Source organism: Porites lutea, chromosome 3 (assembly GCF_958299795.1).
Source record: "Porites lutea chromosome 3, jaPorLute2.1, whole genome shotgun sequence".
Taxonomy (NCBI): domain Eukaryota; kingdom Metazoa; phylum Cnidaria; class Anthozoa; order Scleractinia; family Poritidae; genus Porites; species Porites lutea.
The window spans coordinates 22,231,448-22,246,443 of record NC_133203.1 but is presented as its reverse complement, the minus strand read 5'-3'; the positions used below and the strand labels follow the sequence as shown (position 1 = coordinate 22,246,443).

The window sequence follows — 14,996 nt, the reverse complement described above, 5'->3', positions numbered from 1 at the left end:
CCAAGGTAATAATACTTAATAGTTCCTACTTCTCCACAGAAACGACACTTTTCAGATGCAGACTGCATGATGTCCCAGTGCTGCTTATGTGTCGCATTCAAACAAATGAAGTATTCATGAGCGTCCTCATAGCCTACATCCTTGAGATATTTTTTGGCTTCTTCCCAGTCCTTGGGCCAGGAACATTTCATTGGGTGATCGTTTTCATCAATACCTTTCCCTCTGCAATACATACGGCGTGCAAAGCATAGCAGGTCTACAATTGTGGCTAAAGAAGCACCTGTTTTTGTGCTCAGTTCAATGGTTTCAAAAATGCTCTTCACAATCGCATACTTTAAGTTCTGTTCTTCAGTGCTGGCAACTGTTACATTGCTTTCCTCAAAATCATTGCATTCATCACTGATATTTTCATTTGCAGAGCAACTTGGAGACACAGCCGAATGGATTTGAGAATCAGGAGATTCAATATATTCGAAACTGTCAGTCACATCTTCATCTTCTAATTCTTCATCAGTGGCAAATATTCCAATGGATGGATCTATAGCTACCAAAAAGAAGCCAAAGAAATACACTAGCTTACTCGCATTAAAAAAATAACGTTTTTAACTTGCAATAGGCACAGAAATAATGCAGATGAATTCACTTAAGCATTATAAGCTTAGAAATATGCTTGACGAAATAAAGAAATATGAGATTAAGCTAGCTCAGTTAATTGTTTATTAAGTTACGCTTATTTATTTATAATTTTTGTTCCCATCCCTCTCCCCATCTCGTCTCCCATTTAACTTTTGTCTTTCTATTGACTTTTTGATTTTGCAAAGTGTAACATTTAAAATATTTTGTTTTTTTCCCGCCCTTTCCCCTGTAACTTTTGTTTTCTATTGATTATTGATTTTGTAAAGTGTTGTAATATTTAACTGAGACAAGCATTTGTAAAGTGTAATATTCAAAGGACTAACATTAATAATAATAATAATAATAATAATAATAATAATAATAATAATAAAGACTGGTCTTTTGGATGGTTTGCAATAAACTTTTCAAAGCACGATATATTAAGACTTTATTTATAGATAACTTACCTGGCAAATTGACTGCATTGGCAGCTTCAAACTTTCTCTCAAATTCTAAGTGCGATAATTGAGTCCGGTAATTCACAGGTTTTCCATTGCAGGAAGTGCAGGTACAGTGAACATGTACTGTTTTTTTAGCAGAACAAAAACAGAGAGACGATGGCCGTTTTGTTGCGGTTTCACTCCCGTCTCTCTCCGCCATGTTTCCAGCTTCTAATACATGCCGGCCAGCGGTGGCATATTCAAGTGACACAACATGCACATTATATAAACGCCCAATCCAGATCATGCAATCAGGCTACAGAAAAGTGGCGGGATTGCGAGGAGTGTTCATTTCAACATGGCTTCTCAACGGGGAAGGTTGTATCGGTCGCAGATGCCACCAGAACGTCGTAGAAGCGAGGAGAGTGGTGATTTGGATTCTTCAGGAGATACGTTGTCGGTGGACGAGGAGAGCCCCGTTGAAACGCAATCAGATGTGTTGCCTGTTTCGTTAAAGCGTTCGAAAAGTGTGCTCGTTCCAAAGCGGGAGTCAAATGACAATGCAAAAGGTAAGTCTTAAGTTCCCGCCAAAACCGATGTAAGCCTTAAGCTAACATTAACGTCGAACGTGAACTGTTTGTATAATAAGACAGGTTCTTTTTCTTTTATTCATTAGATTGGGATGTTCAAGAAGTCAAGGAATGGGCAAAATCCATGTTTAACGAAGAGGTTGCTGCAAACTTTGAAAGAGAGGAAATAGACGGGACTACATTGCAATCGGAAAGAATTAAGACGGATGAATCTATGAACAGTTTAGGTCTAACCACAATAGGAAAGAAAAACAAGTTTGTCGTGGCAGTCCAAACCCTTTTCGGTAAATATTTCTGAGAGAAAAAATTATTATATATTTCCATGTGTCTTGTGTTGATGAAGCACCCAGTGCCCATTGTCCCGTTTAGTGCCAGATTATTCTAACTTGTTATTTAAGTACTCTAAAGAGAAGTGGTTGTTAATATATAGAAAAAGTACTTGAGCTTGTGTATATCAACACTGAACTAAAAAGGTCTGTGTATTGAGGATGTAATAGCTACTGATTTTGTGCTGTATATTTTCCAGGAAAAGCTCTCATGGAGCCACACCGGACTTCAACCAAGAGATCTAGATTGGAGCCTCTTACATGCTATGACGAGATTGACAGAATTTTGACAAACAGAGAAAAAGATGAATTATCCTCAATGGATCGTAGCATCTACAATACTAAGTAAGTAATATATAGCTACTTTTGACTACAGCCAAGTACCAGTGACTTTTTATTTTCAGTACAAATAAACTTGAGCTCAAGTGGCAGTCAAGATAGCAAGTTGTCATCAGCATCAGCAAGAAATGAGAAAGTTAAAAACTATGAATCTTATTTCAATGATGGTTAGTATGATTTTTTGCTTTATATATTTTTGCAAACAATAACGAATGATAGAGGAAAGATATAGCAAAATTTTACCACTACAACAACGTGTGCATCAGTTGTTTAAAAGTTGGATCACTCTATCCAGTGGACAAGACTTAGTGTTAGGAAGACCATACAACTTGTTAACACATGGGGCCTGGTTCATGAACTGTCTTAAAATGTATTTTCTCATGCAACATAAGCAAATTAGGGGTTTAATCTAACACTAACAGTGTTTCTTGTTAAAAATTGATGCTGTTTGAAATTCTTATTGAAGCAAGCCTTTACTTTCTTAATGAGAATGGGAAAAATGATTGGTTTTATTGGATTCTTCTCATTTCCTACTAACACTATGAGTGGTCTACCCCCCAAAATTTCAATAACAATAATAATAATGACAACAAAACAGTTTGCTCAGCATGTCAATAAGTTTGAAATATGAAATTCATTATGGTGTCTTCTCTCCCTTTCCAGGATTGACATTGATGTCCTCCACAGCCATAATACTCGCGTGGCTGGACAAACCTGCCATCAGTGATGTCACACTACAAGCCCTAAAGGAAGAGGCCAAGCAATTAGGCCTCAACCCTTTGCGTAATAAAGACAAAAACACCCACATTAAGGCAGTCGCGTCAACTTTGTTGAAAAAAGGGAAAGTTACCATTTCTGAGTCAGTAGGTTTACAAAAAATATCTACAGACGATGTAAAGCTTACAAAGATTTAGAGCTAAACAAAAATGGACTGCATTAGAAGTTGTGTTTTATTAAGAAGGTAACAGAAGCAAGAAACGTAAACATGCCTTTTAGTAGTCGTCACTATGAACTTCAACCTTTTAGAAGTTGAAAACTGTGTTTTTACAGTATTAAGTACTTCACATAAAATGCATGTTAATATACATGTATATTTTCAATTTTGTACATGCATGTCACAGTTACAAATTGTCTTGCTATTAAGTATCATTTTGTGAATAAAGGTCTTCTGGTCAGTTGAACCAATGAGATCTTGTATGTTGTAATATTTGGATATTTCATAGCATAAACATAGGGAAAAAACCTGAAAGGGTTTATTTACCATGAATGTTTGGATAAAACATTGTAGCTTTATTTTTATTTTATTTTTTTTAAGTATGGGGATGTCTTAGATTATTTTACCAATTCAACCCTGGGTTAGTCATTTTCCATGAATGGAGATTTTATTAATCCAACCCTGGGTTAGTCATTTTCCACAAACTGTATTTCAGAAATACAGGACTGGATAGTTAATATTTCCTGACTTGGATTTCACATTATCCTGACTGTTTTCTTTGGAATCACACTCTGGTTTTTGCTGTTACCAAATCCACATTTTGCTGAACCCAAAGATGGTTAACTCCTGGTTAACTTGAAAACCATTGCTGGAATTATCGTATTCCAACACTGGTAAAATTAAATTTCCAGATTAGGTAATTGCAAGAACCAACCTGGGTTTTTCTCCATAACCAACCCTGGAAAAATTGCAATTTAACCAATCCTGGATTTTAGGTGAAATCCAGGAAAAAACCAAGTAAAATCACCATTGGATTTTTGTTTTTTTTTCTAGTGTAATGTGTTATTAGCATCATATTATTACTCATCATTAGATCTTTTACAATATACTTCAAATCACCTTAAATTTATTTTCACTTTCACAGCTTCATGATCAGAATAGTAAACACTCACAACTGAATTTTCAATCATCGGTAATACCGTTGATTTCACATAGACATGATCTAAAAGACTTCCAGAAGAAATAAAAGTAGCACTGTCTACAACTTGTGTATACTCAAGAGAATCCATCAATATTTTAAGTCCTTTAATATCATCATCATTCAAGTAGTTTATATTAAAATCACTAAGAACAATATCAATAATGTTACTGAGAAGAATATATCTAATACCTTCAAGAAAGTGTACTATATTAGACCTCTGCTTTCTGTATAGCAGAACAATTCTTTGTTTAAATTGTGTTGTTCTGTCAAAAACAACAAATTTAACAATGTTTAGAGCTGCAAGATACTCATATTCTTCAATTTCAATATTTTCTTTTGTACAAATAGCTAAACTACAAAACTTGTCAGAATCATGATCTTGCCTGTGTAATGTATATGTTGACAAACTGTTCTTATTTCCTTATCATCTGTGTGACAAAGAAGCTGGGTTTCAGTGAGCAATATTAGATCACTGTCATTTATATTTCGATCAAACTTTAAATCTATGCTGTGTTTTACAAGAGTATGATATTTAAAAGACTTATTACAAAACTCTCCTTCTTGTCCTTTCTCACTATTGCTGGCATTTTAAGACAATTACTTTTTCTCAATCTTTCATACTCTTCATGTACCTTTGAATTAACCCTAACATGACTCCTTTCAATTTTTCCAAGGATATGCAAACCCCCTAAGGATTTACATCGACTTAGCGCAACATATATCTGACCATAGTTAAAATATTCTTGGCCTTCAAGACTAAAACTGACAACAATTTTATCTAATGTCAAGCCTTGAACTTTATGTACAGTACATGCCCACGCTAGTGTTATAGGGAATTGTACTCTCTGAACTTCTTGTGATGATGGTTTTTCTGGTTTCACTTTAAATCTTGCTAATATTCGCTCAATTGGAACAAATCCATGTTTTTTAGCATACTGATTATTCAATTTCTGAAGTAGATTTTTGCCAGCTTTGTCATCATCAAACTTAACATAAATCACATTTGGCTTCTGGGTATTGCAATCCACATTTATCCTCATAACTGTACCAAGCTGACCATTTATTAATCTGTCTGCAATATCAATAGTATTTGTTAACATTATTCTTGCCATTTCTTTGATCTTAATTTCAAAATCAAGGCCACCTGTCTCAGATCTTGGTCTTGCAAGTATATTACTAACTTCTTGTTCAGAAACATTTGGTGGATATTGATCTGCTGCTCTTAAGTAAAATAAACACTTGTTTATTTCTTCTAACCTTCTATTGTTGTACTTCAAAACTGGATTGTTCTTAGCCCATACATGAAGCACATTACGTGGATAGTTATAATTATCCAATGAATTTATTGCCCTAGACTGAATAAGCTGAATGTCTTCATCAGTTTCAGACCCAATTCTAAACCTGTTTAAAAGTGCAGTAAATTCCTCATCATCTTTTTGTCTCATAATTTTTGTAAGCTCAATCATTTCAAATACATGCCATGGATGACACACATTTAATGCAGCGTCCTTGTAATCCTCAAACACAGGTTTACTGCGTATTGGCTCAAGCTGAAATAAATCACCAAGTGCAATAATACATTTTTCCACCAAACAAAACCGATGGAGAAGTGGCAAATATTTCTTGTAAATGCTGATGAATATGAAGCAATGTAATATTTGATACCATTGAAATCTCATCTATTATTATTAATTTTAGCCCAGATAACAATAGCCTCATTTGTGTCTTTTTCTGATCTGACATAGCAGATAGTTTATAACCTGAATTCTTGGGAATTGAAAGACCACTATTTATAGTTGTGCCTTCAATGTTTATTGCAGCTACTCCAGTAGGAGCTAGAAGTAACACTATTGGTCTTTCTGGATTAATAAGAGTATACCTAAAGGTTTTTATTGCAGTCTGATATATAGTTTTAATCAAATGACTTTTGCCACAACCTCCGCTTTCACTTATAAAAGGATAAATTGGTTTCACTACCTCTGGCCTCAAGCTGTTCAAATTTTTCACGCTATTTCTACACCAACAAAATACCATATCAAACGCTTGCCGTTGCTCATTTGTAAGGGACCTTATTAATTCACGCAATCCATCATCAGAAACTTCGGTTGGTTGATTTTGCATTATTAGTGAAATTCCATTTTTATTAGTATTAATACTTTTACATTCTAGACCAAAATCTGCAGGCGATTGTTTACTGAAAGAATCTTCTACCGACAATTCTTCTTCAGTATCTAGCTGCATATCTTCATTTTCCTGATCATTAATACAATCAAATGACCCGATATTACTGTCATGATTATTTCTTAGCCATTCTAGTGCCTTAACAACTGCTTCCGCATCAGGCTCAAACATTGCTCTATTACGTTCAACTATAGCTTGAACATCTCCTTCACAGAACTTTGAGGCATATGTATTTTTGTTCACCAGGCAGAGTTCCTTCATCCCGCCATGGATAATATAACATTAACAAATGATGAAAAAACAACTCAGGTTCCTTTCTTTTATTAGGTGTATGAAATCGAATAACTGCTTTAACTTTTCGACGTTTCATACTTTCACCAGTATTCATTAAATTTATTTTATTTGGCAATAATGAATCAGTGTCTGTCTTGCTATGTTGATTTTCAATTGCACTGTCAGTAAGTACTTCTGGTTGAGAATCTCCTGTTTCATCACAACTCTTCTCTTTGTATTCCTTGTAGTAATATGCCGCAAATTCTGCAAGGCAGAGATTGTTCACAGCAGAAATTGAAGTGGGTCTAATACTGTAACGTTCAATAATATTTGACTTAAAAATATCTGTACTATCATCATCAAGCTCTTCAAGTTCCTTCTCTGTCTTTGCAAATCTAACTCTTTTGTCTGGTACATTTGTATTAACAAATATAGTTTTCGGAAAAATTTTCCTTAACCAAAGTTCAGGCATACATCTATACTCACATTCTTGTGAACTTACTTCTCTACTAGACAGAAACGCTGCACCAATTTTTCTAAGCCCCTCTCTGATGCTTAAGTTACCAGCCTTACTTTCTTTTGCTGCAGTCATTATTGCCTGTGAACATTCAGTTTCATCCTTTGTGAAATATGAGCAAACATAAGTTACACACTTGTAATGATCAAACACAGGCTGCAAATCAACATTTGTCCTAAATCCTTTTAAGCCAGCCACAAAATAGTTATTAACAAAACAGCTATTAAGAGATCTTTTTAAGTGCAACTCATAATTTGCATCTCATGAAATTGTTAGAGCTGAGTAGTATTCTTCTCTACTTATACCAATAGAATTAAAAATATCATCTTCACTTAGTGACGAATCATATGTTGATAGACTCGGATTTAAAACCTCATCTACTTTCTGTTTTACTAAAGAAAGAATTTGTCTTCTGTTTTCTAACATTTTGCTCTTAATAGTTTCATCAAGATCCTGAGGAAGGGGTTCAGCAAGAATTGTTTCTTCTGTAAAAAAATGTCCAAAATTGAACCTACATTGCACATTCTTGTACTTTCTACAGCTTTTGGAATGCCTGTGCAGTTGGTACATATTTACTAATTCATATAATTCATAATCTTCCTCTTTACTAGGGACAAATGCCTGAACATGTCTATCTATATAATCTATATATGCAGATTTGTTGTCACTGTCCAATCTTGGACAATCTGATGTCCAAATTAACGCATGTAAATGAGGTGACCCCCTCATCTGAAATTCGATGCGAAGAGCATAATACACTATTTTACCTATTGGCTTTGCATCAGATAGTAAAATTTCAGTAAAAAACATTTCAACCCGATACTGAAAATGCTTGGCAACAATGATAGGATTCAGATTAACCATTTGACATCTTTCATGATACGATAAGCCATCAACTTCTTCATTTGTTATAGTTTTTCCTTGCATCCTTCCAATAATTTGAAACAGTTCTGGCCATCTCAGGTCAGCGCATGATAGTGTCATAAACCATGTTGGAATGCCAAGTTGTTTTACCATTCCAAGAACTTCATACATAAATTTTTGCCAGTATGGTGGACTTCCTCGAATTTTTTGTAAAAACAGATATGCTTGTTCCTGACAAATAAGATTTCGTAACATGTCTGGGTTTGATTTTAATTGTGATGCAGTTACAGGTTGACCACGAACTTTTTTTAGAGCAATATTAATACTGTCTGATATTTTCCTTTGTTCTATTATAAATTGTGCAAAAAAAAGATACTCAGGATTACTTGCAAACCTACCACTGTAATGTAGCAGTCGTGCATTAAAATATTTAATAGGAGATAATTTCACTTCACGTTCACTTGTGTATCCAAATCTTCCTTTAGGAAACAAAACTGGAAATGCTAGTTCTTCACTATGTTTATCACTAAAGAACGAAACTGGTTTTTTATCTTCACCAGGTGCAATACTGTAGACTTCTTTTCCTGCTGACTGTTTATTCCTATCTATAATAACAGGATAGTTGGGAATTCTGGATTGTAAACATGTCTCATTTGCTGAAGATTGATACTCACTTTGTGGATCATCATCTTCTTCATTATCACTTACATCATCGACTTGCTCATACCTTTCAAATTTTCCAGCATTACTGTTAAGATCACGTAAGGAAACAATCTCTTCAGTATTCATATCCTCGCCTTCATCCTCCTTTCTCCAATCCTCCAAACATGTAAACCTACCATCAATATTACTGAGATCAACCTTAATCTTTTGATATAAAGCATTATAAGTCTTTTATTACATCAATTTGGAAATCACAGGTGATCCTTGCAATCTGATTGGCTCAGAGCGATGTGATTTATTCACGAATCGCACTATTTTGTGCTCTAAATCGCATCTTTTTTTTCAACCAATGAGAAAGTAGCACTTAAACAAAACAACCAATCAGATTTCAAGGATCATTCACAGTAACCAATCAAATTGCAGGAAAACAAAAAACAAATAAAGGCAATATTTTGTGACAAACTTTGTGCAAGTTTTTTGTTGCCAAAACTTTCTTTTTACAAAAGCAAAAATGGACGAATTTAATTACTTACAGTTTCTTAATGATGATAGTGAGCTCCTTGAGGCTGAAGAAGTACTTTTAGGAGAGTTTCCGACATTCAGTGTCCAGTTTGACGAATATTTTGATAATTTTTCCTCCACATCCGCTCCAGATGCGTGCGATCCCGAGTCCAGCAATAAAGAGACAAATCCAGAGCCAACTAAGAAAGTACAAAATGTAGATTCTACCAGGTTCCCTGAAATCTCAAGCGAAGAAATTGAAGAGCTCAAGGCTGTTGCTGTCAACAAAAAAACCTCCCACTCGACAAAACAGTGGATGAATGTATTCAAAAGTTGGTGCCAGTCTCGTCATCTAGAAAATGCAAACATAGAAACAATGGCGCCTGAAGAGCTTGACAACATCCTGAGCAAGTTCTAAGCCGAAGTAAAAAAAAAAAGGATGGAGATGATTACGAGCCGGAATCCCTTAAAATTATGCAGAGTGCCATTGAAAGGTATTTAAGGGAGAAGAATTATCCACTGAGCATCGTACGATCGAGGGAGTTTCACAACTCACAAGAAATCCTCCATGCGAAGGCAATTTCTCTCCGACAACAAGGAAAGGGGAAAAGACCAAACAAATCTCAGCCTCTCACTTCGGAGGAAGAGTCTTCCCTCTGGGTAAAAGGTCAGCTTGGTGATTTCAATGGAAAAGTCTTGACCAATGTTAACTTCAAAAACTTGACTGAGCAACTTGGATTCAGAGGTCGCCAGGAGCACTATGACGCCTACGTAGAGGACTTCGTCATAAGACAACAAAAAGACGGCAGCGAAGTTGTAGAATTCCGCGAAGGTCCCACTAAAACACGAAGCGGTGGTCTAACAATATCGCGAAGAACAACACCACAAGCTATGTATTCCACTGATGGCGGAAAAACTGATCCAGTGCGCCTCTTCAAGCTTTGGCTATCCAAGCGACCCGACGGAATGAAAGATAAAGGGCCACTGTACCTGAGCATTATAAATCGCCCCAAATCAAATGATATCTGGTACACCAAAATTAGAATGGGCGAAAATACCATCGGCAATATCATGAAATCCATGGCCTCCTGTCTAAAGACGAACAAAAAACTGACCAACCACAGCATGAGAAAAACGCTGGTGTCCAAATTGAAAAAGTCTGGTCAGCCGCGCAACGTTATTTGTGAAATAACAGGCCATGCACATGAATCTTCGTTGGACGACTACGACGAAATAGACGAGAATCAACGGAAAGAACTGCCTCACATAATCAGCGGATTTAAGGTAGTGCCAAATGAAAACGGTCCCAACGACGTTTCCAATCAAAACAGTACAGCTGCAAAGGCACCAACAATTCAAAACACAGTCCAACAGCCAGTCCTCCACCAACGAGCACCACTAGTTCCTATTAATCGCGTCCAACAGCAAGGTCAAATGCACCAGGCCATGGAATTCCTGAATCCTGATTTTCAGGCTGCTGGTTTTGCAGGATTTCCGCCAAGTTGTCCCTCACAGTTTCAGTACCGCATGGCAGTGTTTACGTGTGCTGGTAGTCCTGCTGCTTCATCGCCGAATTACACCGGCTGTACTGTCAATTTTTTCTCCCAAGAAAACGCGATGCCTCAGCCACAACCGCAGAAGAAGCGAAGGGCTTATATTATTGAGTCAGATGACAAGGATTAAACTTTGAAGAAGACTATTTTTGCAGTAACAAGATTTTAGGACTGCTTAAACATTTTGCGCTTCAATGAGTTTTTTGAAAAAGTGACATCTGTCATTTTGTTTTGTTGACATGGCACGTACATGTAAACACGTTTCCGGTTCCGCTTTTTACGAACCAGCCTCGTGGACCAATAAATACAGATTTAAAAAAAATGAGTGATTTCAAAATGGATGTAATAAAGTGGTAATTGAACTTCGTGTCGTGCAATTTTGGTCTGAAATCATACTTGTGATTTCAAATCGAAATCACGCGTATGATTTCAGACCAAATTGCACTCCACTCAGTTCAATTACCATTATTAACCAAATTAAAGCTTCTAAGATTAACTGAGGTCTCACAGCTTGAAAATACACATGTCCTTTAAATTCTAATTTTCTTTTCAGTTTCAACATTATTATCCCTGACCTTTCAGAAGGACGAGGCAAAACAGCACATGTCTCATCACATTCAACTGGTACATTGCAAACAGCACCTTTAATTTTCCTTTGCTCACCCTTCGGCATAATAACAATTTTTTCAAACACAATTCGCTGAGCTATCAAAATTTGCTCTAATTTTTCCAGTACAGCAAGTTCTCTTGGTACCTCATCCACATACATGTTATTTACTACAGCCTGACATGGAACTTTATCAAACTTCACTTTTGACTGACATGATTTACAAATATATTGTCTCCCATCAAATGAGGTCAGCACAGTAAAAAATTCTTGACACAAGTACTTATTTGCACAAAACATAACCACTGATCTTCTGTAAAGTAATCGGTTACACACACAACATATATAGTACGGACCTTCTCTGATTTTCTTTTTAAACTGTTCAATACAAAAACCTATACCCTTATCAGACTGTCTTTTTGGCATGTCATCACTAACTCTTTTTTTCTTTTGAACAGATTCCATTTCACAATTCTCAACTCCACTAAGCCAATGTTTTCTTACAATTTCTTTTCTTTGATCACTTTCAACACTGGATAAACAGAGCATAAACTGTATTTGATATGGCACTTCTTGACAATTCCACTTCATTTCTACGACTTTGCATATTTCTTCAACAAATGAATCTATTCCCTCAATACCTTTGAAATGTCTTATTGCAGGTGAAAACCTCTCATCATATGCCACCAGAGAAAATATATTTCGTCTCCATTTTTTTACTGTTCGTTTCTGAACTACACAGCTAATACAGTACATTCCAAGCCACAGCAAAAATCCTGTTACGCTATCACAATACCTTGAAATCAACATTTTTAGAATGTATTTGCTCTCACTCAACTTACAACACAAGACACCACTGCTTCCAAAATAAATTGTACAATTTATGTCGACTTCACTGATAGTCACTTTCGAAGGAAGATCAACTGGCATAATGTGCCTATTAATACCCATATCATTGTACAGTCTACAGCCATTATGAGCAAGAGAAACTAAAGTCCTGGAAGTCCAGTACCCACAAGGATTAATAACAGAGTAGCACATTGTATAAAATGCTATAGCAGAGCACTGTTTACAAGAACATACAAAATTATTATTCTTCAATACACTACTATCTTTAAGAAGATTGCTTGAACAAACATTCTCTTCAAAGTTGTAAATGTGGATACCTTTAACCTCATATATCTCTTGATTTCTACATAGACTCTGAAAATATTGTACTAAGTTATCAATAGATGGTATTTCTAACAATACACATTTCCCTTCTGGATGACTATTACCATACACATCTCTAGCATGAGAATCAAATACTTTGAATTTTCCATCCTCAATGCTATAGATACCAACACCAATTATTCCCACTGTTAAAATAAATAAATTGTAGTCCAGGGACAACAGGGTGTTAAATACTCTACCCAGTGGCATGCAGTACTCATATCCCTCAATTACAACATCCCCATTAATGTTACCGCTATAACTTTCACTGTACTCCAGCTGAAAAGTTTGCTCACATAGTGTAACCATTGCTGGCAATTCTGTAAACATTAACAACGATTGTCTCGCCAGCATAAACAAACTAGTATATAATTCATTACCAAATTCATTATTTGAACCATATTCAACAACATTCCCTTGACAATATGGTGCACTAATTGTTTTTGCAGCATCTACATTCACCAAAGAATTCGAAGGTCCTGGATTCTTTTCGATATCATTACAAAGCTTCAATTCGTCGCAATTAACCCTATGATCTAAACTTGTATAGTTACTTATTGGAAAATTACATGTACACAAAGGCAAATACTTCCTTAGAATTTTATTTTCATATTTCATTGCACTTGAAAATCCTCTGCTTTCGTACTTTGACAGCAAATACATCTTTCTTCGTTAACCAACACATTTTTGACTTCTCCCTCGAAAAAACCTCATTCTTTTTTCTATTCCTCTTTAGCCAACAGCATCGCGAATAACTGTGTAACCGATTTCGATCATAATTTCGGTAATAAATAAATTGCCCACGACGAGATCTCAGTTCAACTTCCTTTATTTTCTCTACAAGAACACTTTCCTTATGTACATTTCTCTCCACAGCTACTTCTGTCATATCACCAAACTTCCTTACAACAAAACTTGCTGATAATGCAACATCTCGACGCGGGGAGTAGTTCATGTACAAAATTGCACAATAAATTATTAAATGAAAAATAATAACACGCAATACAAAAATAACTATAAAAACACTTACACTTCTAAAGAAAAGTAAAACAAACAAAATAATTATAATCCCTGTAACGGTTACCAAACCACGGTAAATGCCATTTCCTTCCCCTTGTTGACAATCTATCGCTTCGTCTACACAAAACGCAAATGACCGCAAGTCTTTGTTTCTCACAACTTGACTAAAAAAATGACTCTTGCTACTGTCATCTCCGGTTTCACAGATCTCTTGCCCCTTCAACTTGATACACATCTCAAGCTCTGTAGGCAAAACTTTGTAAATGTCACTTCTAGAGTATTGACTTTCTAACAACTCATTTCGCCTATTTGACAGCTCTGACTCTCTCAATAATTTGCTTTCACTAAGTTCGCGGACCAGCCCATTCCGAAAACACTCGATTTCAATTTTTAGTGTGGGCCTACCGCGAACAGTCTGTGAATCTGTATGTGAACTCGCCATATTATACAACATAGGTATTTCGACAAAATACTGACAGTTTTCTCTCCCGTTCCTCTCCTTCTAATTGACGCTGAAACACACTTCCACACTTTGATCCCAACCTCTGCCATTCACCATCGACAAATTTCGGATCGAAAAAATCCAACTCGTCCCTTAATGGTTTATTGATTTTGCCCTACAAAACTGAACCAATCACAACATGAAAACAAAGACGCAGCAAATTCAGATGACCTCTTAGGAAACAGGCAGTTCAACTTCTCTGTCTCGCATTGGCACACTTCGATCCTCTGCCAATCATCTCTGCACAGACAACAGTACTTTAAATTTCACAGCGACCTTTTAAACCGGAAGTCAGCGTTTTTCCCTCTAAATAGCAATTCACGTTTCCAAATATGTATTGCTAAACGTGTTTAAGTATTATAAAAACAATTCGCCTGAAAATTTGCCCAATACAACTGTGCATGTTAACGTTAATCGAGTTGTTGTTTTCCTGCGTTGCTCAAAACGTCTCTGTCTAAACTCTCCATTTACATGTATATTACACATGATTAACCGAGTCCACGCTTATAGCGAAATTCGTTGTATCGCGCCCTGCCCTTTGCATATTTTGGGTTTTTCTGTTCCGTCAATCATCTTAGCAGACCTCTTACAAAACAAATCTTTACTAGCACCAGAATAGCCTCCCACGCAAATGTTCTTAGGGAGAGGAATGATTGCGTGACGAACCCGTAAGAACGTCTGCGTTGGAGGCTTCAGTTCAAAAGGTCATGGTTTGTGATTCGTGATTGGTGGATTTCGATCCGTTTTGTTTGTTTCCTGTTCGGCAAGGTTCGTTGTTTAAGTTTGCTTCGCACATTTTTATAATCTTTCTCATTCTTGTTACTTGAAAAAATTAAACAACCTCTGCCTCCTTTCGACAAAAAATCCACTCACCATT

At 36.0% G+C, this 14,996-nt stretch overlaps 2 protein-coding genes and 1 pseudogene across 2 annotated transcripts; 2 read left to right on the top strand and 1 right to left on the bottom strand.

Moving 5' to 3' along the window:
• Positions 1 to 1,413: 1,413 nt before the first annotated feature.
• Positions 1,414 to 2,320, top strand: LOC140931947 (uncharacterized). The gene is made up of 3 exons (XM_073381629.1): positions 1,414 to 1,624; positions 1,732 to 1,929; positions 2,172 to 2,320. The coding sequence occupies exons 1-3, from the start codon at positions 1,414 to 1,416 to the stop codon at positions 2,318 to 2,320; spliced, it is 558 nt and encodes a 185-aa protein (XP_073237730.1).
• A 2,421-nt stretch (positions 2,321 to 4,741) lies between these two features.
• Positions 4,742 to 5,671, bottom strand: LOC140931945 (ATP-dependent DNA helicase PIF1-like). Its single transcript, XM_073381628.1, has one exon. It carries the CDS (start codon positions 5,669 to 5,671, stop codon positions 4,742 to 4,744), a length of 930 nt encoding a protein of 309 aa, XP_073237729.1.
• A 3,870-nt stretch (positions 5,672 to 9,541) lies between these two features.
• LOC140930708 (uncharacterized protein KIAA1958-like) lies at positions 9,542 to 10,928 on the top strand (annotated as a pseudogene).
• The last annotated feature ends 4,068 nt before the right edge of the window (positions 10,929 to 14,996 follow it).